General features: G+C 48.3%; 1 protein-coding gene across 1 annotated transcript in view; it reads right to left on the bottom strand.

Annotated features, from left to right (window-relative positions):
* LOC134968631 (uncharacterized) overlaps positions 1 to 27,010 on the bottom strand; it is a 99,731-nt gene that overhangs the window by 52,847 nt on the left and 19,874 nt on the right. Inside the window, exons 3-4 of the mRNA XM_063944163.1 lie at positions 11,061 to 11,393; positions 7,788 to 8,117 (exon numbers count right to left, since the gene is read on the bottom strand). Of these exons, the coding sequence (XP_063800233.1) occupies positions 7,788 to 8,117; positions 11,061 to 11,393 (663 nt within the window). The remainder of the gene's footprint in view (positions 1 to 7,787; positions 8,118 to 11,060; positions 11,394 to 27,010) is intronic.

Raw genomic sequence — 27,010 nt, 5'->3', positions numbered from 1 at the left:
CCACCTAACCGTGGTTTTTTTTTCTTTCTTCTTTATACATACATAGTTACATAGACATCTCTTTATCAACCAGTCTATATTAGCAGCAGACACAGTACAGTACGGTAGTTCACGGCTGTGGCTACCTCTGTGTCTGCACTCGGCAGGCAGTCCGTCCATAATTGTATACCACCTAACCGTGGTTTTTTTTTCTTTCTTCATACATAGTTACATAGACATCTCTTTATCAACCAGTCTATATTAGCAGCAGACACAGTACAGTACGGTAGTTCACGGCTGTGGCTACCTCTGTGTCTGCACTCGGCAGGCAGTCCGTCCATAATTGTATACCACCTAACCGTGGTTTTTTTTTCTTTCTTCTTTATACATACATACTACTACGACATCTCTTTATCAACCAGTCTATATTATTAGCAGCAGACACAGTACAGTACGGTAGTTCACGGCTGTGGCTACCTCTGTGTCTGCACTCGGCAGGCAGTCCGTCCATAATTGTATACCACCTAACCGTGGTTTTTTTTTCTTTCTTTATACATACATACTAGTTACGAGTATACTATCTCTTTATCAACCAGTCTATATTAGCAGCAGACACAGTACAGTACGGTAGTTCACGGCTGTGGCTACCTCTGTGTCTGCACTCGGCAGGCAGTCCATAATTGTATACTAGTATCCATCTCCATTGTTTACCTGAGGTGCCTTTTAGTTGTGCCTATTAAAATATGGAGAACAAAAATGTTGAGGTTCCAAAATTAGGGAAAGATCAAGATCCACTTCCACCTCGTGCTGAAGCTGCTGCCACTAGTCATGGCCGAGACGATGAAATGCCAGCAACGTCGTCTGCCAAGGCCGATGCCCAATGTCATAGTACAGAGCATGTCAAATCCAAAACACCAAATATCAGAAAAAAAAGGACTCCAAAACCTAAAATAAAATTGTCGGAGGAGAAGCGTAAACTTGCCAATATGCCATTTACGACACGGAGTGGCAAGGAACGGCTGAGGCCCTGGCCTATGTTCATGGCTAGTGGTTCAGCTTCACATGAGGATGGAAGCACTCAGCCTCTCGCTAGAAAAATGAAAAGACTCAAGCTGGCAAAAGCAGCACAGCAAAGAACTGTGCATTCTTCGAAATCCCAAATCCACAAGGAGAGTCCAATTGTGTCGGTTGCGATGCCTGACCTTCCCAACACTGGACGTGAAGAGCATGCGCCTTCCACCATTTGCACGCCCCCTGCAAGTGCTGGAAGGAGCACCCGCAGTCCAGTTCCTGATAGTCAGATTGAAGATGTCAGTGTTGAAGTACACCAGGATGAGGAGGATATGGGTGTTGCTGGCGCTGGGGAGGAAATTGACCAGGAGGATTCTGATGGTGAGGTGGTTTGTTTAAGTCAGGCACCCGGGGAGACACCTGTTGTCCGTGGGAGGAATATGGCCGTTGACATGCCAGGTGAAAATACCAAAAAAATCAGCTCTTCGGTGTGGAGGTATTTCACCAGAAATGCGGACAACAGGTGTCAAGCCGTGTGTTCCCTTTGTCAAGCTGTAATAAGTAGGGGTAAGGACGTTAACCACCTCGGAACATCCTCCCTTATACGTCACCTGCAGCGCATTCATAATAAGTCAGTGACAAGTTCAAAAACTTTGGGTGACAGCGGAAGCAGTCCACTGACCAGTAAATCCCTTCCTCTTGTAACCAAGCTCACGCAAACCACCCCACCAACTCCCTCAGTGTCAATTTCCTCCTTCCCCAGGAATGCCAATAGTCCTGCAGGCCATGTCACTGGCAATTCTGACGATTCCTCTCCTGCCTGGGATTCCTCCGATGCATCCTTGCGTGTAACGCCTACTGCTGCTGGCGCTGCTGTTGTTGCTGCTGGGAGTCGATGGTCATCCCAGAGGGGAAGTCGTAAGCCCACTTGTACTACTTCCAGTAAGCAATTGACTGTTCAACAGTCCTTTGCGAGGAAGATGAAATATCACAGCAGTCATCCTGCTGCAAAGCGGATAACTGAGGCCTTGGCATCCTGGGTGGTGAGAAACGTGGTTCCGGTATCCATCATTACTGCAGAGCCAACTAGAGACTTGTTGGAGGTACTGTGTCCCCGGTACCAAATACCATCTAGGTTCCATTTCTCTAGGCAGGCGATACCGAAAATGTACACAGACCTCAGAAAAAGAGTCACCAGTGTCCTAAAAAATGCAGCTGTACCCAATGTCCACTTAACCACGGACATGTGGACAAGTGGAGCAGGGCAGGGTCAGGACTATATGACTGTGACAGCCCACTGGGTAGATGTATGGACTCCCGCCGCAAGAACAGCAGCGGCGGCACCAGTAGCAGCATCTCGCAAACGCCAACTCTTTCCTAGGCAGGCTACGCTTTGTATCACCGCTTTCCAGAATACGCACACAGCTGAAAACCTCTTACGGCAACTGAGGAAGATCATCGCGGAATGGCTTACCCCAATTGGACTCTCCTGTGGATTTGTGGCATCGGACAACGCCAGCAATATTGTGTGTGCATTAAATATGGGCAAATTCCAGCACGTCCCATGTTTTGCACATACCTTGAATTTGGTGGTGCAGAATTTTTTTAAAAACGACAGGGGCGTGCAAGAGATGCTGTCGGTGGCCAGAAGAATTGCGGGACACTTTCGGCGTACAGGCACCACGTACAGAAGACTGGAGCACCACCAAAAACTACTGAACCTGCCCTGCCATCATCTGAAGCAAGAAGTGGTAACGAGGTGGAATTCAACCCTCTATATGCTTCAGAGGTTGGAGGAGCAGCAAAAGGCCATTCAAGCCTATACAATTGAGCACGATATAGTAGGTGGAATGCACCTGTCTCAAGCGCAGTGGAGAATGATTTCAACGTTGTGCAAGGTTCTGATGCCCTTTGAACTTGCCACACGTGAAGTCAGTTCAGACACTGCCAGCCTGAGTCAGGTCATTCCCCTCATCAGGCTTTTGCAGAAGAAGCTGGAGACATTGAAGGAGGAGCTAACACGGAGCGATTCCGCTAGGCATGTGGGACTTGTGGATGGAGCCCTTAATTCGCTTAACAAGGATTCACGGGTGGTCAATCTGTTGAAATCAGAGCACTACATTTTGGCCACCGTGCTCGATCCTAGATTTAAAGCCTACCTTGGATCTCTCTTTCCGGCAGACACAAGTCTGCTGGGGTTGAAAGACCTGCTGGTGACAAAATTGTCAAGTCAAGCGGAACGCGACCTGTCAACATCTCCTCCTTCACATTCTCCCGCAACTGGGGGTGCGAGGAAAAGGCTCAGAATTCCGAGCCCACCCGCTGGCGGTGATGCAGGGCAGTCTGGAGCGACTGCTGATGCTGACATCTGGTCCGGACTGAAGGACCTGACAACGATTACGGACATGTCGTCTACTGTCACTGCATATGATTCTCTCAACATTGATAGAATGGTGGAGGATTATATGAGTGACCGCATCCAAGTAGGCACGTCACACAGTCCGTACTTATACTGGCAGGAAAAAGAGGCAATTTGGAGGCCCTTGCACAAACTGGCTTTATTCTACCTAAGTTGCCCTCCCACAAGTGTGTACTCCGAAAGAGTGTTTAGTGCCGCCGCTCACCTTGTCAGCAATCGGCGTACGAGGTTACATCCAGAAAATGTGGAGAAGATGATGTTCATTAAAATGAATTATAATCAATTCCTCCGCGGAGACATTGACCAGCAGCAATTGCCTCCACAAAGTACACAGGGAGCTGAGATGGTGGATTCCAGTGGGGACGAATTGATAATCTGTGAGGAGGGGGATGTACACGGTGATATATCGGAGGGTGATGATGAGGTGGACATCTTGCCTCTGTAGAGCCAGTTTGTGCAAGGAGAGATTAATTGCTTCTTTTTTGGGGGGGGTCCAAACCAACCCGTCATATTAGTCACAGTCGTGTGGCAGACCCTGTCACTGAAATGATGGGTTGGTTAAAGTGTGCATGTCCTGTTTTGTTTATACAACATAAGGGTGGGTGGGAGGGCCCAAGGACAATTCCATCTTGCACCTCTTTTTTCTTTTCTTTTTCTTTGCATCATGTGCTGATTGGGGAGGGTTTTTTGGAAGGGACATCCTGCGTGACACTGCAGTGCCACTCCTAGATGGGCCCGGTGTTTGTGTCGGCCACTAGGGTCGCTAATCTTACTCACACAGCTACCTCATTGCGCCTCTTTTTTTCTTTGCGTCATGTGCTGTTTGGGGAGGGTTTTTTGGAAGGGACATCCTGCGTGACACTGCAGTGCCACTCCTAGATGGGCCCGGTGTTTGTGTCGGCCACTAGGGTCGCTAATCTTACTCACACAGCTACCTCATTGCGCCTCTTTTTTTCTTTGCGTCATGTGCTGTTTGGGGAGGGTTTTTTGGAAGGGCCATCCTGCGTGACACTGCAGTGCCACTCCTAGATGGGCCCGGTGTTTGTGTCGGCCACTAGGGTCGCTAATCTTACTCACACAGCTACCTCATTGCGCCTCTTTTTTTCTTTGCGTCATGTGCTGTTTGGGGAGGTTTTTTTGGAAGGGACATCCTGCGTGACACTGCAGTGCCACTCCTAGATGGGCCCGGTGTTTGTGTCGGCCACTAGGGTCGCTTATCTTACTCACACAGCGACCTCGGTGCAAATTTTAGGACTAAAAATAATATTGTGAGGTGTGAGGTATTCAGAATAGACTGAAAATGAGTGTAAATTATGGTTTTTGAGGTTAATAATACTTTGGGATCAAAATGACCCCCAAATTCTATGATTTAAGCTGTTTTTTAGTGTTTTTTGAAAAAAACACCCGAATCCAAAACACACCCGAATCCGACAAAAAAAATTCGGTGAGGTTTTGCCAAAACGCGTTCGAACCCAAAACACGGCCGCGGAACCGAACCCAAAACCAAAACCCGAAAAATTTCAGGCGCTCATCTCTAAATTACTTAGTCCATTTAGCGCTTTCTCCCAAATATTACAAATAATGAGCCTTAGCGCCATGCCAGAAGCAGTGTATATGGATTTGCGGTCTGCCGGCTCCGTCAAAGCGGTAGACCCAGGGACAGGTAACACCACCTTTTTAGACAGTCTAGATACAGAAGCATCAACTATAGGTGGGTTTTCCCACTTTTTCCTATCGTCCTCAGGGAAAGGAAAGGCAACGAGAACCCTTTTCGGGATCTGGAATTTTTTCTCTGGGTTTTCCCAGGATTTCTCAAATAATGTGTTTAAGTCTTTAGACGCAGGGAAGATCAGGGAGGCTTTCTTATTGTCTGTAAAGTAACCTGCTCAGGTGGTTTGTCAGTAATGTGTAACACATCCCTAGTGGCCTCAATCATGAGCTGCACCCCCTTTACAAGGGAAGCTTCACCCACCCCACATATCCACATCACCGTCTGCCGTGTCTGAGTCGGTATCCGTGTCGACCTGCATAATCTGGGCAAGCGCACGTTTCTTAGGGTATATACTAGGGGACTTTGAGGTAGTAGAGACAGAACCAGACAAAGCCTACACAGATTTCTTTAAAACCTTGTGTTTCAGTCTCAGTATGCGCTATCCTAGTAGAAATCTGGGATATCATGCCCTTAATAGAAGCCACCCACTGGGGTCCGGGTTCGGAAGGCTGAGACGTAACACTACATTCCTGAGTACATGGAATGATTCCTCTGGTGAAGATACATACTCTGCAGCACAAGAAACAGAGTCCCTGGACATAGTAATGTGAGATTTGCATACACACACACACACACACACACACACACACACACACACACACACACACAGGAAAATGTCAGACACAGTTTCCCCCAAGCACCTTCAGAGAGACACAGAGTTAATGGAGCCAGCACACACAGCGCCCCAGTAGACGGTTATAGAATAAATGTCTAGCGCTGACTGTGCACCCTTAAAACCACTTAACTGACGATTTTTCCCTTCAAAAGCGTTAACAACATTGTTTTTTAAAATTAATTTTATTTAATAAAGTTGAAGTTTTTAAATATTTAAACATTATATTATGCACATCTGCAGAACGGATCTCCTCATCAAAAACGGGGGGACAGGGTGGGACGGCGCAGTTGCATGAAATCTGACCATGCCAGTTAAGTGGTTAATAGACTACACAGTTATAATATACACTCTCCCCCCGTCTATAGCCCCCGGGTGCCGTACAGGATGACTGGAGTTATGTGGAGGGCCAGCGTTCCCGGTCAGCGTCTCTGTGTGATGTACGGCAGGGAGAAAATGGCGCTGGAGAGCTGCTGGATCCGCTCTGAAAAGCTCCGCCCCCGAAAATGGCGCGTCTTCCAGCACTTTACATTCTTTATACTGGCCTGAGGTATCATTTCTAGCAGAAGTACAGTGACCCTGATAGATGCATTGACCAGTGTAAGGGTGTTGCGCTGGCCCAGGGCGCCCCTCACAGCGCCGCACCGCAGTACCACTGAGCCTCTGGAGCGCAGCTTAAGTACTGCGCTCCCACCCTGTCGCCGCCATTCACACCTGTCCCCGCTTGTCGGGTCGCCGGTCACCTACTCACCACCGCGATCTTCTGGCTCTGTTAGGGGGTGGCGGCATGCTGCGGGAGTGAGCGGTCGCCTTGGGGGCTAACGATCATCACCCTCAGGAGCTTAATGTCCTGTCAGCGGAGATAGTGGCCATTAACCTCAGAGGGTTGGACACTACTTCCCCCTAAGTCCAACGAAGCAGGTTGTCGAAGCAGGATGTCGACCATTTGACCCTGTCGACCTAATGTATGTCTACCATTAGTGGTACACCTATTGACTGTAGATCTTTTTAGTGTAGATCTAATAATCCACACCCGAACCATGGGTAGTACACAGGACGTGATTGAGTGGAAAAAGGGAGCCATTGGTTTTGGCAGAGAGCATGGCCATAGCCTGTAGGAGGTGGTGGCATGTGTTGGTGTGCCCTCGAAGACAGTGAGTAGTATCCATCTACAGTGGAAGAAACATGGACACAAAGAATCTCAGCGGTAGAACAGTAGCCGAAAGTCAATCATGACAAATTGAGACCTCAGGCATTTAGGGCGCCTAGCAACCACCAATTGGTTCCAAACGTGTCAGGAAATGCTCCAACAGTACAATGCCAGACCTTGCCAAACAGTCTCAAAGTCCCAGATCTGGCAAATTGGTGGGCCACGTGAGATGTGGCACGTCAGTCTGGTGCTTTGCAAACCAATCCAAGCCTTTTGGCCACTATTCTGCCACTGAGATTCTTGATGTCCATGCTTCTTCCACTGTAGATTGATACTACTCACTATCTTCGAGAGAACACCAACAAACGCCGTCACCTCCTCTAGGCTATGGCCATGCTCTCGGGCAAAAACCAATGGCTCCCTTTTGCCACTCATGTCACGTTTATGACCCATGGTTCCACCTGAAAAAGAAACAATATCTCAACAAATTCGCATTGTGGGCCTAATTCTGCTAACAAGCAGAAATTGCGATATGTTTGCAAATTCTGCTTGTTGAGGGGGGGGGGGGGGGAGGGGTCGGTCAGCACTCCAAAATATAGCAAATTCTGCTAATTAGCTATGCTTACTGAATTAGGCCCTGTATCAATACCTCAGACTTTCACAATGATCATCCAATAGTTTTAGTGTCACCATCTACATGCATGTTCACGTCTCGTTGAGCTTATGCCACTTGTCTTTCCACATTTCATATTATTTCGTCAGGTGTTTATTATCACTTGTTACAACGTGACAGTTGTTTCTGAGCTGCTGTGTACAAAGCTGATTACTATTAAGACTCACTTACCTGTCACTGTCAGAGTAAGAGTCCTCACTAGGTCACTCTTCCAAGACCTGTGAGACACGATACACGAATATTCATTCCCATCATCGTCCATAGATGTAGGATGTAACGTCAGGTGGCTGGTAACATTAAACGTGTCATCTCCATTAGTAACTGGGTCAGCGGTGCAGATTCCCCGATCCAAGGCCACGCAGCCAGGGGAGCCTTTATTGTGTCGGAACCAGCGTATGGTCACAGGCTGGGGGTAGTAATTGGTGGCCGCACACATGACTGATCTCTCTGTTCCCAGCAGGACGCTGATTTCTCCTGGGGTCAGCGAAGCAGATGGACGAGCTGCACAACAAGACATACACTCAGTACGGACTGTACAGGAAAAGATGTACGGAAGCTAGGTGTTATACTGTATATATACTGTACACACAAGAACAGGGGAGGCACCACAAGACTTAATAGTACCTGAATACAAGACTCAGTAACAGTATTCTTCATACACATCTGTACATATGGCGCCTGGTAGTACTCCCGTGCTGCACACCCATTTCTTACTGTTACGTCTTATGCCAGAAACACACTAAGATGATGTGTATCGGGACGACATGGCAGCCGACGGGCCAACTCTGTGAGATTCCCACTGGCACTGGAGCTATTCCGTCACGGGAACGTTTTAAGACGCATCAACGTTGCACCCTCAGTTGCAGCATCAAAGATCGCATCTACCCCAGGCAGGTGCAACTTTGCTGTCTGACCTGTGTGCAACTGAGCCTTTAATTGCCGTGAGGCACCCACATCATGCTAGCCACGCCCCTGTTACCTCCCAGAAACGCCCACTGAAAATCCATCTTTCTGCGCACATTTTCGATCTGCGTCTTAGAGCCGTAAACTTCAGGACACATACGCACTGCGACTCGCACGTACATGCAGACTGAAATCAATGGTCGCTTGCATCCAGCATCGCCGCTACATGCAACCCTGAATCAGGCCTATAGGGTTCTAGGTATTTTAATAGAGAGAGTACTGGGTACATATCAACAGATCATTTACATAAATGTTACATTGTGGTGTTCTGGTCTGGCATCTCACCAACCTAGGTGGGCTTCTGACCTGGAAGATCTTTCGGATGAGGGTGGGTGTTCCATGTTGGGTAATGTGGAGGATGCTATGATGCTGAGAATAGTTTGGGAGAATGTCTGGGACACTATATGTAGCACAGTCATTGCTGTCCTCTCTCTGTGCTATACAATCTGACTGTTTGGTCTCTCCCTTGATAAGTGTATTTGTAATCTACCTGTGCTTGCTGGGTATTACTAGCTAGAGGCCGGATGGTGACAGAGGCTCCATGCCTACAGGGCTGGGTAACTCTTGTGAACACAACCATGGCTCATGAAATGTACATTTATTGCTATTACATACAGGCATTGGCCATGATGGAGAGTTGGCTGCAATTGCACACCAAAAACCGCACATAAAGTAGCCGCAGTTGCTGAACTGCACACACAAAGCAGCAACTTGTGCACAATTTGACATCTAATGCATATACACTCAATTTACAGCAGGCGTACATCACTCCTGCATTTTTATGGAAACTCCCTATTACCACCCCAAACACTCCCTTCCTATCACTCACTTTGCATATGAATCCTCACTGGGAGCGTCTACAGTAATGAAGTCTGACACGAGCGCAGTGATACTAAGGCCAGGTACACATCAGGCCAACGGGCAATCAAGACGATGGTTGGGCCAAAATTCCATCAGCCCAGACCATGCCAGATTGCCAGTACACACTGCCACACTGTACACACAATGTAATGAACAACAGAACTACATCTCATTCTGTCATTCATTACACTGCACCTGTCTGCACAAGATATCTTCTGATTGGCCAAGTAGACCAGCATGACCAACTAGAAGATGTCACATGTGAACGGCGGGAGCACACAATCAGGCATACACATCAGATGATATGCAAGATTTGTTGTTCCGATACTGCAAATCGTGCTGATATTGGCCCTCATTCCGAGTTGATCGCTCGCAAGGCGATTTTAGCAGAGTTACACACGCTAAGCCGCCGCCTACTGGGAGTGTATCTTAGCTTCTTAAAATTGCGACCGATGTATTCGCAATATTGCGATTACAAACTACTTAGCAGTTTCAGAGTAGCTTCAGACTTACTCGGCATCTGCGATCAGTTCAGTGCTTGTCGTTCCTGGTTTGACGTCACAAACACACCCAGCGTTCGCCCAGACACTCCCCCGTTTCTCCAGCCACTCCCGCGTTTTTTCCGGAAACGGTAGCGTTTTTATCCACACGCCCATAAAACGCTGTGTTTCCGCCCAGTAACACCCATTTCCTGTCAATCACACTACGATCGCCGGAGCGAAGAAAAAGCCGTGAGTAAAAATACTATCTTCATTGTAAAATTACTTGGCGCAGTCGCAGTGCGATTATTGCGCATGCGTACTAAGCGGAATTTCACTGCGATGCGATGAAAATTACCGAGCGAACGACTCGGAATGAGGGCCATTGTCCTGCTGTGTACCCGGCTTAAAGGCCCGTACACACTGGTTGATGTATCGGCCGTTCTCTTGAACGGCCGATACATCGCGGGACCGTCGGCCAGTGTGTACGGGCGATACGTCTGTGAACTCAGTCGTTCACAGACGTATCGCGCCGGCTGCGCAGCACAGCCGACGGCCAATATATCTAACGATATATTGGCGCGTTGCTGTGTGTGTACGGGGCGGTCGTCCGACCGCCCGTACACATGCTGCGGCGGCCGGCGGTGATTGACAGCTGTAACATCTACAATTCATCTGCAATACATGGCCTATTATTACAGTATACCATAACTATTATATCTATTACATAACTAAGTCTCCGGTGTTACAAAGTTATAAAGGAAATCAAGAACAGCAGCCCCCATATCCTCTCCAGAGCTTTCTGTGGTGTCAGTGATTGTGATGTGGTGACTGGGGAGCGTATATCTTCCCTGTCTAAGGTGAATAGATAGAGGGGGGAGGAGGCTGTTATCTTTCTGCTATATAACTGACCCATCCACTGCGGGGTGTAATAATGACATACATATCATTAGAAATGCAGGTGTTGGGCAAGGGGCCGGAGTCCGGAACAGCTGCACCTTTGAAACATCTTTAGACAAACAATCGGATGCACCATCGGATCCTACACAAGCGCTATGACCGGTGCAGCTTCTCCGTCTGAACATGGCGTCCTGTGCGAGTGGATACAGACACCTGTGTATATAATTCTATTAACACTCACCTGACACCTGCAGAGTAGCTTTCCCTTCCACTGAATTAGGGGTGACTATTACAGTGCAGGTATAGTCTCCTTCATCAGAGAACTGGACACGCGGGATGTGGAGCTCAGCGTTTCCTCTGTGTATCTCACTCTCCACCACGTAAGATCCGTCTCTGAATACTGTTTCTTTAGGTGCGTAATGATAGACTTCATGTCTGCTCCCATTCCATGTCCTGGTCCAGTACACTGCGATAGTTCTACCTGCTCCAACATCAGAGATATCACAGGGTATGGTCACATTGTCCTCTCGCAGTGTTCCGATAAGTGGTTTAGTCATAGTGACCCCCAGAGCATCTAAAGAACAAAGAGCAGAGAATGATTTACATTCTGTACAATTCTGAGCCAGTGGATGTATTTATTATTGTATTATTATATATTACCAGTTATATATATATAGTGCACACATATTACATAGCGCTTTACAGAGAAAATGTGACCATTCACATCAGTCATTGCCCCAGTGGAATTTACAATCTATAATCCCCACCACAAACAGACACACCAACCAGTATATTTTTGGACTGTGGATTGTATAGCGGGGGCAGGTCCACGATGACGGGATAGCATATTCAGACCCCCAGCACCACACACCAGGCCATTACACGCCACCCGCAGTGCCGACCTAGTTGCCCCCAAAGGCCGGCAACTATGGTTAGAATGTGACAGTGGTGAGTGCAGGGTTATAATGTAATGGTAGGGAGTGCAGGGCCATATTGTGACGGTAGGGAGTGCTGGGTTTATAATGTGACAGTAGAGTGCAGGGCATATAATACGACAGTAGAGAGTGCAGGGTTATAATGTGAAATTAAACAGTGCAAGGTTATAATGTGACAGTAGGGAGTGCAGGGCATATAATGTGACAGTAGGGAGTGCAGGGTTATAATGTGAAAGCAGAGAGTCCAGGGCTATGTGACAGTAGAAAACGCAGGGTTATAATGTGACAGTAGAGAGCGCAGGGTTATAATGTGACAATAGGGAGTGCAGGGTTATATGTGACAGTAAAGAGCGCAGGGTTATAATGTGACAGTACGGAGTGCAGGGTTATAATGTGAAAAATAAGAATTTACTTACCGATAATTCTATTTCTCATAGTCCGTAGTGGATGCTGGGACTCCGTAAGGACCATGGGGAATAGCGGCTCCGCAGGAGACTGGGCACAAAAGTAAAAGCTTGAACTAGCTGGTGTGCACTGGCTCCTCCCCCTATGACCCTCCTCCAAGCCTCAGTTAGGATACTGTGCCCGGACGAGCGTACATAATAAGGAAGGATCTTGAATCCCGGGTAAGACTCATACCAGCCACACCAATCACACCGTACAACCTGTGATCTGAACCCAGTTAACAGTATGATAAACGAAGGAGCCTCTGAAAAGATGGCTCACAACAACAATAACCCGAATTTTGTAACAATAACTATATAAGTATTGCAGACAATCCGCACTTGGGATGGGCGCCCAGCATCCACTACGGACTATGAGAAATAGAATTATCGGTAAGTAAATTCTTATTTTCTCTAACGTCCTAAGTGGATGCTGGGACTCCGTAAGGACCATGGGGATTATACCAAAGCTCCCAAACGGGCGGGAGAGTGCGGATGACTCTGCAGCACCGAATGAGAGAACTCCAGGTCCTCCTCAGCCAGGGTATCAAATTTGTAGAATTTAGCAAACGTGTTTGCCCCTGACCAAGTAGCTGCTCGGCAAAGTTGTAAAGCCGAGACCCCTCGGGCAGCCGCCCAAGATGAGCCCACCTTCCTTGTGGAATGGGCTTTTACAGATTTTGGCTGTGGCAGGCCTGCCACAGAATGTGCAAGCTGAATTGTACTACAAATCCAACGAGCAATCGTCTGCTTAGAAGCAGGAGCACCCAGCTTGTTGGGTGCATACAGGATAAACAGCGAGTCAGATTTCCTGACTCCAGCCGTCCTGGAAATATATATTTTCAGGGCCCTGACTACGTCCAGTAACTTGGAGTCCTCCAAGTCCCTAGTAGCCGCAGGCACCACAATAGGCTGGTTCACGTGAAACGCTGAAACCACCTTTGGGAGAAATTGAGGACGAGTCCTCAATTCTGCCCTATCCGTGTGAAAAATCAGGTAAGGGCTTTTATAAGATAAAGCCGCCCATTCTGAGACACGCCTGGCTGAAGCCAGGGCTAACAGCATTACCACCTTCCATGTGAGATATTTTAATTCCACAGTGGTGAGTGGTTCAAACCAATGTGATTTTAGGAACCCCAAAACCACATTGAGATCCCAAGGTGCCACCGGGGGCACAAAAGGAGGCTGTATATGCAGTACCCCTTTGACAAACGTCTGGACTTCAGGCACTGAAGCCAGTTCTTTTTGGAAGAAAATCGACAGGGCCGAAATTTGAACCTTAATGGACCCTAATTTTAGGCCCATAGACAGTCCTGTTTGCAGGAAATGTAGGAAGCGACCCAGTTGAAATTCCTCTGTAGGGGCCTCTTTGGCCTCACACCACGCAACATATTTTCGCCAAATGCGGTGATAATGTTTTGCGGTTACATCCTTCCTGGCCTTTATCAGGGTAGGGATGACTTCTTCTGGAATGCCTTTTTCCTTCAGGATCCGGCGTTCAACCGCCATGCCGTCAAACGCAGCCGCGGTAAGTCTTGGAACAGACAAGGCCCCTGCTGGAGCAGGTCCTTTCTTAGAGGTAGAGGCCACGGTTCCTCCGTGAGCATCTCTTGAAGTTTCGGGTACCAAGTCCTTCTTGGCCAATCCGGAACCCCGAGTATAGTTCTTACTCCTCTCCTTTTTATGATTCTCAGTACTTTTGGTATGAGAGGCAGAGGAGGGAACACATACACTGACTGGTACACCCATGGTGTTACCAGAGCGTCCACCGCTATTGCCTGAGGGTCCCTTGACCTGGCGCAATATCTGTCTAGTTTTTTGTTGAGACGGGACGCCATCATGTCCACCTTTGGTTTTTCCCAACGGTTTACCATCTCTTGGAAGACTTCTGGATGAAGTCCCCACTCCCCCGGGTGAAGGTCGTGTCTGCTGAGGAAGTCCGCTTCCCAGTTGTCCACTCCCGGAATGAACACTGCTGACAGTGCTATCACATGATTCTCCGCCCAGCGAAGAATCCTTGCAGCTTCTGCCATCGCCCTCCTGCTTCTCGTGCCGCCCTGTCTGTTTACGTGGGCGACTGACGTGATGTTGTCCGATTGGATCAATACCGCCTGACCCTGAAGCAGGGGTTTTGCTTGACTTAGGGCATTGTAAATGGCCCTTAGTTCCAGAATGTTTATATGAAGAGATGTTTCCATGCTTGACCACAAGCCCTGGAAATTTCGTCCCTGTGTGACTGCTCCCCAGCCTCTCAAGCTGGCATCCGTGGTCACCAGGATCCAATCCTGAATGCCGAATCTGCGGCCCTCTAGTAGATGAGCACTCTGCAGCCACCACAGAAGAGACACCCTTGTCCTTGGCGACAGGGTTATCCGCTGATGCATCTGAAGATGCGATCCGGACCATTTGTCCAGAAGATCCCACTGAAACGTTCTTGCATGGAATCTTCCGAATGGAATCGCTTCGTAAGAAGCCACCATTTTTCCCAGGACCCTCGTGCACTGATGCACTGACACCTGGCCTGGTTTTAGGAGATTCCTGACTAGCTCGGATAACTCCCTGGCCTTCTCCTCTGGGAGAAACACCTTTTTCTGGACTGTGTCCAGAATCATTCCTAGGAACAGGAGACGTGTTGTTGGAATCAGCTGCGATTTTGGAATATTTAGAATCCACCCGTGCTGACGTAACACTAACTGAGATAGTGCTACTCCGACTTCTAACTGTTCCCTGGACCTTGCCCTTATCAGGAGATCGTCCAAGTAAGGGATAATTAAAACGCCTTTTCTTCGAAGAAGAATCATCATTTCGGCCATTACCTTGGTAAAGACCCGAGGTGCCGTGGACAACCCAAACGGCAGCGTCTGAAACTGATAATGACAGTTTTGTACTACAAACCTGAGGTACCCTTGGTGAGAAGGGTAGATTGGGACGTGGAGATAAGCATCTTTGATGTCCAGAGACACCATATAGTCCCCTTCTTCCAGGTTTGCTATCACTGCTCTGAGTGACTCCATCTTGAATTTGAACCTCTTTATGTAAGTGTTCAAGGATTTTAGATTTAAAATTGGTCTCACCGAGCCGTCCGGCTTCGGTACCACAAACAGCGTGGAATAATACCCCTTTCCCTGTTGTAGGAGAGGTACCTTGATTATCACCTGCTGGGAATACAGCTTGTGAATGGCTTCCAAAACTGCCTCCCTGTCGGAGGGAGACTTTGGTAGAGCAGACTTCAGGAACCGGCGAGGGGGAGACGTCTCGAATTCCAGTTTGTACCCCTGTGATACTACCTGCAGAATCCAGGGGTCCACTTGCGAGTGAGCCCACTGCGCGTTGAAATTTTTGAGACGGGCCCCCACCGTGTCCGAGTCCGCTTGTAAAGCCCCAGCGTCATGCTGAAGACTTGGCAGAAGCAGAGGAGGGCTTCTGCTCCTGGGAAGAGGCTGCCTGGTGCAGTCTTTTTCCTCTTCCTCTGCCCCGGGGCAGAAATGAGTGGCCTTTTGCCCGCTTGTACTTATGGGAACGAAAGGACTGAGTTTGAAAAGACGGTGTCTTTTTCTGCTGAGAGGTGACCTGGGGTAAAAAGGTGGACTTTCCGGCCGTTGCCGTGGCCACCAGGTCCGATAGACCGGCCCCAAATAACTCCTCCCCTTTATACGGCAATACTTCCATATGTCGTTTGGAATCCGCATCCCCTGACCACTGTCGCGTCCATAACGCTCTTCTGGCAGAAATGGACATAGCACTCACTCTTGATGCCAGGGTGCAAATATCCCTCTATGCATCACGCATATATAGTAATGCATCCTTCAAATGCTCTATAGTTAGTAATATACTGTCCCTATCCAGGGTATCAATATTTTCAGTCAGGGAATCCGACCACGCCACTCCAGCACTGCACATCCAGGCTGAGGCGATTGCTGGTCGCAGTATAACACCAGTATGTGTGTATATACCCTTCAGGATATTTTCCAGCCTTCTATCCGCTGGTTCTTTGAGGGCGGCCGTATCAGGAGACGGTAACGCTACTTGTTTAGATAAACGTGTGAGCGCTTTATCTACTCTAGGGGGTGTTTCCCAACGCGCCCTAACCTCTGGCGGGAAAGGGTATAGTGCCAATAATAAGAATTTACTTACCGATAATTCTATTTCTCGGAGTCCGTAGTGGATGCTGGGGTTCCTGAAAGGACCATGGGGAATAGCGGCTCCGCAGGAGACAGGGCACAAAAAGTAAAGCTTTAGGATCAGGTGGTGTGCACTGGCTCCTCCCCCTATGACCCTCCTCCAAGCCTCAGTTAGGTACTGTGCCCGGACGAGCGTACACAATAAGGAAGGATTTATGAATCCCGGGTAAGACTCATACCAGCCACACCAATCACACTGTACAACCTGTGATCTGAACCCAGTTAACAGTATGATAACAGCGGAGCCTCTGAAAAGATGGCTCACAACAATAATAACCCGATTTTTGTAACTATGTACAAGTAATGCAGATAATCCGCACTTGGGATGGGCGCCCAGCATCCACTACGGACTCCGAGAAATAGAATTATCGGTAAGTAAATTCTTATTTTCTCTATCGTCCTAGTGGATGCTGGGGTTCCTGAAAGGACCATGGGGATTATACCAAAGCTCCCAAACGGGCGGGAGAGTGCGGATGACTCTGCAGCACCGAATGAGAGAACTCCAGGTCCTCCTTAGCCAGGGTATCAAATTTGTAGGATTTTACAAACGTGTTTGCCCCTGACTAAATAGCCGCTCGGCAAAGTTGTAAAGCCGAGACCCCTCGGGCAGCCGCCCAAGATGAGCCCACCTTCCTTGTGGAATGGGCATTTACATATTTTGGCTGTGGCAGGCCTGCCACAGAATGTGCAAGCTGAATTGTATTACACATCCAACTAGCAAAAGTCTGCTTAAAAGCAAGAGCACCCAGTTTGTTGGGTGCATACAGGATAACAGCAAGTCAGTTTTCCTGACTCCAGCCGTCCTGGAACCTATATTTTCAGGGCCCTGACCACATCTAGCAACTTGGAGTCCTCCAAGTCCCTAGTAGGCGCAAGACACCACAATAAGCTGGTTCATGTGAAACACTGACACCACCTTAGGGAGAGAACTGGGGACGAGTCCGCAGCTCTGCCCTGTCCGAATGGACAAACAGATATGGGCTTTTTTGAGAAAAAAACCACCAATTTGACACTCGCCTGGTCCAGGCCAGGTCCAAGAGCATGTTCACTTTTCATGTGAGATGCTTCAAATCCACAGATTTGACTGGTTTTAAATAGAGATGAGCGGGTTCGGTTTCTCTGAATCCGAACCCGCCAGAACTTCATGTTTTTTTTCACGGGTCCGAGCGACTCGGATCTTCCCGCCTTGCTCGGTTAACCCGAGCGCGCCCGAACGTAATCATGACGCTGTCGGATTCTCGCGAGGCTCGGATTCTATCGCGAGACTCGGATTCTATATAAGGAGCCGCGCGTCGCCGCCATTTTCACACGTGCATTGAGATTGATAGGGAGAGGACGTGGCTGGCGTCCTCTCCGTTTAGAATTAGAATAGATTAGAGAGACACTTGATTTACTAATTTTGGGGAGCATTAGGAGTACTCAGTAGTGTACAGTGCAGAGTTTTGCTGATAGTGACCAGTGACCACCACTTTTATTTATAATCCGTTCTCTGCCTGAAAAAAGCGATACACAGCACACAGTGACTCAGTCACATACCATATCTGTGTGCACTGCTCAGGCTCAGGCCAGTGTGCTGCATCATCTATATATATTATATATCTGTCTGACTGCTCAGCTCACACAGCTTATAATTGTGGGGGAGACTGGGGAGCACTACTGCAGTGCCAGTTATAGGTTATAGCAGGAGCCAGGAGTACATAATATTATATTAAAATTAAACAGTGCACACTTTTGCTGCAGGAGTGCCACTGCCAGTGTGACTAGTGACCAGTGACCTGACCACCAGTATATAATATTAGTAGTATACTATCTCTTTATCAACCAGTCTATATTAGCAGCAGACACAGTACAGTGCGGTAGTTCACGGCTGTGGCTACCTCTGTGTCGGCACTCGGCAGCCCGTCCATAATTGTATATACCACCTAACCGTGGTTTTTTTTTCTTTCTTTATACATACATACTAGTTACGAGTATACTATCTCTTTATCAACCAGTCTATATATTAGCAGCAGACACAGTACAGTGCGGTAGTTCACGGCTGTGGCTACCTCTGTGTCGGCACTCGGCAGCCCGTCCATAATTGTATATACCACCTAACCGTGGTTTTTTTTTCTTTCTTTATACATACATACTAGTTACGAGTATACTATCTCTTTATCAACCAGTCTATATATTAGCAGCAGACACAGTACAGTGCGGTAGTTCACGGCTGTGGCTACCTCTGTGTCGGCACTCGGCAGCCCGTCCATAATTGTATATACCACCTAACCGTGGTTTTTTTTTCTTTCTTTATACATACATACTAGTTACGAGTATACTATCTCTTTATCAACCAGTCTATATATTAGCAGCAGACACAGTACAGTGCGGTAGTTCACGGCTGTGGCTACCTCTGTGTCGGCACTCGGCAGCCCGTCCATAATTGTATATACCACCTAACCGTGGTTTTTTTTTCTTTCTTTATACATACATACTAGTTACGAGTATACTATCTCTTTATCAACCAGTCTATATATTAGCAGCAGACACAGTACAGTGCGGTAGTTCACGGCTGTGGCTACCTCTGTGTCGGCACTCGGCAGCCCGTCCATAATTGTATACTAGTATCCAATCCATCCATCTCCATTGTTTACCTGAGGTGCCTTTTAGTTGTGCCTATTAAAATATGGAGAACAAAAATGTTGAGGTTCCAAAATTAGGGAAAGATCAAGATCCACTTCCACCTCGTGCTGAAGCTGCTGCCACTAGTCATGGCCGAGACGATGAAATGCCAGCAACGTCGTCTGCCAAGGCCGATGCCCAATGTCATAGTACAGAGCATGTCAAATCCAAAACACCAAATATCAGTAAAAAGCCTCTTTTTTTCTTTGCGTCATGTGCTGTTTGGGGAGGGTTTTTTGGAAGGGACATCCTGCGTGACACTGCAGTGCCACTCCTAGATGGGCCCGGTGTTTGTGTCGGCCACTAGGGTCGCTAATCTTACTCACACAGCTACCTCATTGCGCCTCTTTTTTTCTTTGCGTCATGTGCTGTTTGGGGAGGGTTTTTTGGAAGGGACATCCTGCGTGACACTGCAGTGCCACTCCTAGATGGGCCCGGTGTTTGTGTCGGCCACTAGGGTCGCTTATCTTACTCACACAGCGACCTCGGTGCAAATTTTAGGACTAAAAATAATATTGTGAGGTGTGAGGTATTCAGAATAGACTGAAAATGAGTGTAAATTATGGTTTTTGAGGTTAATAATACTTTGGGATCAAAATGACCCCCAAATTCTATGATTTAAGCTGTTTTTTAGTGTTTTTTGAAAAAAACACCCGAATCCAAAACACACCCGAATCCGACAAAAAAAAAATTCGGTGAGGTTTTGCCAAAACGCGTTCGAACCCAAAACACGGCCGCGGAACCGAACCCAAAACCAAAACACAAAACCCGAAAAATTTCAGGCGCTCATCTCTAGTTTTAAACCAATGTGTTTTGAGGAATCCCAGAACTACGTTGAGATCCCACAGTGCCACTGGAGGCACAAAAGGGGGTTGTATATGCAATACTCCCTTGACAAACTTCTGGACTTCAGGAACTGAAGCCAATTCTTTCTGGAAGAAAAATCGACAGGGCCGAAATTTGAACCTTAATGGACCCCAATTTGAAGCCCATAGACACTCCTGTTTGCAAGAAATGCAGGAATCGACCGAGTTGAAATTTCTTCGTGGGGCCTTCCTGGCCTCACACCACGCAACATATTTTCGCCACATGTGGTGATAATGTTGTGCGGTCACCTCCTTTCTGGCTTTGACCAGGGTAGGAATGACCTCTTCCTGAATGCCTTTTCCCTTCGGATCCGGCGTTCCACCGCCATGCCGTCAAACGCAGCTGCGGTAAGTCTTGGAACAGACATGGTACTTGCTGAAACAAGTCCCTTCTTAGCGGCAGAGGCCATAAGTCCTCTGTGAGCATCTCTTGAAGTTCCGGGTACCAAGTCCTTCTTGGCCAATCCGGAGCCATGAGTATAGTTCTTACTCCTCTACGTCTTATAATTCTCAGTACCTTAGGTATGAAAAGCAGAGGATGGAACACATACACCGACTGGTACACCCACGGTGTTACCAGAACGTCCACAGCTATTGCCTGAGGGTCTCTTAACCTGGCGCAATACCTGTCCCGTTTTTTGTTCAGACGGGACGCCATCATGTCCACCTTTGGTAATTCCCAACGGTTTACAATTATGTGGAAAACTTCCCCATGAAGTTCCCACTCTGCTGGGTGGAGGTCGTGCCTACTGAGGAAGTCTGCTTCCCAGTTTCCATTCCCGGAATGAAACACTGCTGACAGTGCTATCACATGATTTTCCGCCCAGCGAAAAGTCCTTGCAGTTTTTGCCACTGCCCTCCTGCTTCTTGTGCCGCCCTGTCTATTTACGTGGGCGACTGCCGTGATGTTTTATCCCACTGGATCAATACCGGCTGACCTTGAAGCAGAGGTCTTGCTAAGCTTAGAGCATTATAAATTTACCCTTAGCTATATTTATGTGGAGAAAAATCTCCAGACTTGATCACACTCCCTGGAAATTTTTTCCTTGTGTGACTGCTCCCCAGCCTCTCGGGCTGGCCTCCGTGGTCACCAACATCCAAAACTGAATGCCGAATCTGCGGCCCTCTAGAAGATGAGCACTCTGTAACCACCACAGGAGAGACACCCTTGTCCTTGGATATAGGGTTATCCGCTGATGCATCTGAAGATGCGATCCGGACCATTTGTCCAGCAGATCCCACTGAAAAGTTCTTGCATGAAATCTGCCGACTGGAATTGCTTCGAAGGAAGTCACCATTTTTTTTACCATGGCCCTTGTGCAATGATGCACTGATTTTAGGAGGTTCCTGACTAGCTCGGATAACTCCCTGGCTTTCTCTTCCGGGAGAAACACCTTTTTCTGGACTGTGTCCAGAATCATCCCTAAGCACAGGAGACTTGTTGTCGGGATCAGCTGCGATTTTGGAATATTTAGAATCCACCCCTGCTGTTGTAACAGTATCCGAGATAGTGCTACTCCGACCTCCAACTGTTCCCTGGACTTTGCCCTTATCAGGAGATCGTCCAAGTAAGGGATAATTAAGACGCCTTTTCTTCGAAGAAGAACCATCATTTCGGCCATTACCTTGGTAAAGACCCGGGGTGCCGTAGACAATCCAAACGGCAGCGTCTGAAACTGATAGTGACAGTTCTGTACCACGAACCTGAGGTACCCTTAGTGATAAGGGCAAATTTGGGACATGGAGGTAAGCATCCCTGATGTCTCGGGACACCAGATAGTCCCCTTCTTCCCGGTTCGTTATCACTGCTCTGAGTGACTCCATCTTGATTTGAACCTTTGTAAGTGTTCAAATTTTTTTAGATTTAGAATAGGTCTCACCTAGCCTTCTGGCTTCAGTACCACAATATAGTGTGGAATAATACCCCCTTTTCTTGTTGTAGGAGGGGTAATTTAATTATCACCTGCTGGGAATACAGCTCGTGAATTTTTTCCCATACTGCCTCCTTGTCGGAGGGAGACCTTGGTAAAGCAGACTTCAGGAGCCTGCGCAGGGGAAACGTCTCGACATTCCAAACTGTACCCCTGGGATACTACTTGTAGGATCCAGGGGTCCTGTACGGTCTCAGCGTCATGCTGAGAGCTTGTCAGAAGCGGTGGAACGCTTCTGTTCCTGGGAATGGGCTGCCTGCTGCAGTCTTCTTCCCTTTCCTCTATCCCTGGGCAGATATGACTCTTATAGGGACGAAAGGACTGAAGCTGAAAAGACGGTGTCTTTTTCTGCAGAGATGTGACTTAGGGTAAAAACGGTGGATTTTCCAGCAGTTGCCGTGGCCACCAGGTCCGATGGACCGACCCCAAATAACTCCTCTTCCTTTATACGGCAATACACCTTTGTGCCGTTTGGAATCTGCATCACCTGACCACTGTCGTGTCCATAAACATCTTCTGGCAGATATGGACATCGCACTTACTCTTGATGCCAGAGTGCAAATATCCCTCTGTGCATCTCGCATATATAGAAATACATCCTTTAAATGCTCTATAGTCAATAAAATACTGTCCCTGTCAAGGGTATCAATATTTTTAGTCAGGGAATCCGACCAAGCCACCCCAGCTCTGCACATCCAGGCTGAGGCGATCGCTGGTCGCAGTATAACACCAGTATGTGTGTATATACTTTTTATGATATTTTTCCAGCCTCCTGTCAGCTGGCTCCTTGAGGACGGCCCTATCTATAGACGGTACCGCCACTTGTTCTGATAAGCGTGTGAGCGCCTTATCCACCCTAAGGGGTGTTTCCCAACGCGCCCTAACTTCTGGCGGGAAAGGGTATACCGCCCATATTTTCTATCGGGGGGAACCCACGCATCATCACACACTTCATTTAATTTATCTGATTCAGGAAAAACTACGGTAGTTTTTTCACATCCCACATAATACCCTCTTTTGTGGTACTTGTAGTATCAGAAATATGTAACACCTCCTTCATTGCCCTTAACGTGTGGCCCTAATAAGGAATACGTTTGTTTATTCACCGTCGACACTGGATTCAGTGTCCCTGTCTGTGTCTGTGTCGACCGACTAAAGTAAACGGGCGTTTTAAAAACCCCTGACGGTGTTTTTGAGACGTCTGGACCGGTACTAATTGTTTGTCGGCCGTCTCATGTCGTCAACCGACCTTGGCGCGTGTTGACATTATCACGTAATTCCCTAAATAAGCCATCCATTCCGGTGTCGACTCCCTAGAGAGTGACATCACCATTACAGGCAATTGCTCCGCCTCCTCACCAACATCGTCCTCATACATGTCGACACACACGTACCGACACACAGCACACACACAGGGAATGCTCTGATAGAGGACAGGACCTACTAGCCCTTTGGAGAGACAGAGGGAGAGTTTTCCAGCACACACCAAAAACGCTATAATTATATAGGGACAACCTTATATAAGTGTTTTCCCTTATAGCATCTTTTTTATATATTTCTAACGCCAAATTAGTGCCCCCCCTCTCTGTTTTAACCCTGTTTCTGTAGTGCAGTGCAGGGGAGAGCCTGGGAGCCTTCCCTCCAGCCTTTCTGTGAGGGAAAATGGCGCTGTGTGCTGAGGAGATAGGCCCCGCCCCTTTTTCGGCGGCCTCGTCTCCCGCTCTTAACGGATTCTGGCAGGGGTTAAATATCTCCATATAGCCCCCGGAGGCTATATGTGAGGTATTTTTAGCCAAAAAAGGTTTTCATTTGCCTCCCAGGGCGCCCCCCTCCCAGCGCCCTGCACCCTCAGTGACTGCCGTGTGAAGTGTGCTGAGAGGAAAATGGCGCACAGCTGCAGTGCTGTGCGCTACCTTAAGAAGACTGAGGAGTCTTCTGCCGCCGATTCTGGACCTCTTCTCGTTTCAGCATCTGCAAGGGGGCCGGCGGCGAGGCTCCGGTGACCATCCAGGCTGTACCTGTGATCGTCCCTCTGGAGCTAATGTCCAGTAGCCAAGAAGCCAATCCATCCTGCACGCAGGTGAGTTCACTTCTTCTCCCCTAAGTCCCTCGTTGCAGTGATCCTGTTGCCAGCAGGACTCACTGTAAAATAAAAAACCTAAGCTAAACTTTTCTAAGCAGCTCTTTAGGAGAGCCACCTAGATTGCACCCTTCTCGGCCGAGCACAAAAATCTAACTGAGGCTTGGAGGAGGGTCATAGGGGGAGGAGCCAGTGCACACCACCTGATCCTAAAGCTTTACTTTTTGTGCCCTGTCTCCTGCGGAGCCGCTATTCCCCATGGTCCTTTCAGGAACCCCAGCATCCACTAGGACGATAGAGAAAATTTATTAGAAATTAGCACTTTTTTATCGGGGGAAACCCACGCTTTATCACACACCTCATTTAATTCATCTGACTCAGGAAAAGCTACTGGTAGATTTTTTACTCCCCACATAATACCCTTCTTTGTGGTACTTGTAGTGTCAGAAATGTTCAATGCCTCCTTCATTGCCGTGATCATGTAACGTGTGGCCCTACTGGACATTACGTTTGTCTCCTCACCGTCGACACTGGACTCAGTATCTGTGTCTGGGTCTGTGTCGACCCACTGAGGTAACGGGCGTTTTATCGCCCCTGACGGTGTCTGAGACGCCTGGACAGGCACTAATTGATTTGTCGGCTGTCTCATGTCGTCAACAGTTTTTTGTAAAGTGCTGACATTGTCACATAGTTCTTTAAATACAACCATCCAGTCAGGTGTCGACTCCCTAGGGGGTGACATCACTAACACAGGCAATTGCTCTGCTTCCACATCATTTTCCTCCTCATACATGTCGACACAATCGTACCGACACCCAGCACACACACAGGGAATGCTCTGATAGAGGACAGGACCCCACTAGCCCTTTGGGGAGACAGAGGGAGAGTTTGCCAGCACACACCAGAGCGCTATATATATATATATATATATATATATATATATAGGGATAACCTTATATAAGTGTTACTCCCTTTTATAGCTGCTGTTTATAATTTAGCTGCCAATAGTGCCCCCCCTCTCTCGTTTTTACCCTGATTCTGTAGGGACTGCAGGGGAGAGTCAGGGAGCCGTCCTTCCAGCGGAACTGTGAGGGAAAATGGCGCTTGTGTGCTGAGGAGATAGGCTCCGCCCCTTCACGACGGCCTTATCTCCCGCTTTTTTCTGGAAAACTGGCAGGGGTTAAATACATCCATATAGCCCAGGAGCTATATGTGATGTATTTCTTTTGCCATCCTAAGGTATTTCAGTTTTTATTGCGTCTCAGGGCGCTCCCCCCCAGCGCCCTGCACCCTCAGTGACCGGAGTGTGAAGTGTGCTGAGAGCAATGGCGCACAGCTGCAGTGCTGTGCGCTACCTTAGTTGAAGACAGGAACGTCTTCTGCCGCCGATTTCACCGGACCTCTTCGTTCTTCTGGCTCTGTAAGGGGGCCGGCGGCGCGGCTCCGGGACCCATCCAGGCTGAACCTGTGATCGTCCCTCTGGAGCTAATGTCCAGTAGCCTAAGAAGCCCAATCCACTCTGCACCCAGGTGAGTTCGCTTCTTCTCCCCTTAGTCCCACGATGCAGTGAGCCTGTTGCCAGCTGGACTCACTGAAAATAAAAAACCTAAAATAAACTTTTACTCTAAGCAGCTCAGGAGAGCCACCTAGCATGCACCCTTCTCGTTCGGGCACAAGAATCTAACTGAGGCTTGGAGGAGGGTCATAGGGGGAGGAGCCAGTGCACACCAGCTAGTTCAAGCTTTTACTTTTGTGCCCAGTCTCCTGCGGAGCCGCTATTCCCCATGGTTCTTACGGAGTCCCAGCATCCACTTAGGACGTTAGAGAAACAAAGAGTACAGGGTTATAATGTGAAAGCAGACAGTGCAGGGCTATAACGTGACAGTAGAAAACGCAGGGTTATAACGTGACAGTAGGGAGTGCAGGGTTATAATCTGACAGAGAGTGCAGGGTTATAATGTGACAGTAGGCAGTGCAGGGTCATAATCTGACAGTGCAGGGCATATAATGTGACAGTAGAGAGTGCAGGGTTATAATGTGACAGTAGGGAGCACAGCGTTATAATCTGACAGAGAGTGCAGGGTTATAATGTGACAGTAAAGAGCGCAGGGTTATAATGTGACAGTAGGGAGTGCAGGGTTATAATCTGACAGAGTGCAGGGTTATAATCTGACAGAGTGCAGCGTTATAATGTGACAGTAGGGAGTGCTGGGTTATAATGTGACAGTAGGGAGTGCAGGGTTATAATGTGACAGTAGGGAGTGCAGGGTTATAATGTAACATTTTGATGAGGAAAAAACTGTGCACTGAGGCTAATGTATTAATGTACGGGGAGTGCTGCAAAATCTAAAGTGGTGTTCTTCCCCTCCCTGTACACTGCAAATAAGAGATGTTTGATTATGCGCTCAGCCCTAAGGGCTGTAACACACTGGCCGGTTTCTCCCAGATGGCAAAAAGCCGGACAAACTTTGTCCGTTTTTTTGCCATCTGGGAGAAACCGGCAAGTCTCGCACACAGGACGGCTTTGAGCCGTGTGTAATGTTGTGCGCATGCGCAGCATCAGACACGGCTTGGAAAAAAACCGTTGTGTGTAAAAGCTCCCCTTCACACACACGGTTCACTGGCTGCAAAGACGGCCCGGCGGCCGCCCGGCCGCCGGACCTTCCAGTGGTGAGACCCGGCTGCAACCCGGCAGCCGGGCCGGGGCCGTGCTGTGTGAAGGGACCCTAGCCCTCACACTGTTAACTACAATGCCGGCACGGGAAAAAGACGTCCGGCTTTTTCCCGGCCGGCAAAAGCCGGGTAGTGTGTTTTAGCCCTTACAGCCCTAGGGCTAAAACACACTACCCGGCTTTTGCCTGCGTTTTTACGAACACTCCCTGAAAACGGTCAGTTGACACCCAGAAACGCCCACTTCATGTCAATCCCTCTGCGGCCAACAGTGTGACAGAAATGCAACGCTAGACCCTGTGCAAAACTACATCTTTCGTTGTGCTCGTACGACGCGCGTGCGCATTGCGGCGCCTACGCATGCGCAGAACTGCCGTTTTTTTGCCTGATCGCTGCGCTGCGAACAAATTCAGCTAGCGATCAA

The sequence above is a fragment of the Pseudophryne corroboree genome, chromosome 11 (assembly GCF_028390025.1).
Source record: "Pseudophryne corroboree isolate aPseCor3 chromosome 11, aPseCor3.hap2, whole genome shotgun sequence".
In the NCBI taxonomy this organism is placed as follows: domain Eukaryota; kingdom Metazoa; phylum Chordata; class Amphibia; order Anura; family Myobatrachidae; genus Pseudophryne; species Pseudophryne corroboree.
The sequence above is the reverse complement of the archived record's forward strand: the minus strand, read 5'-3'. Positions and strand labels throughout refer to the sequence as shown.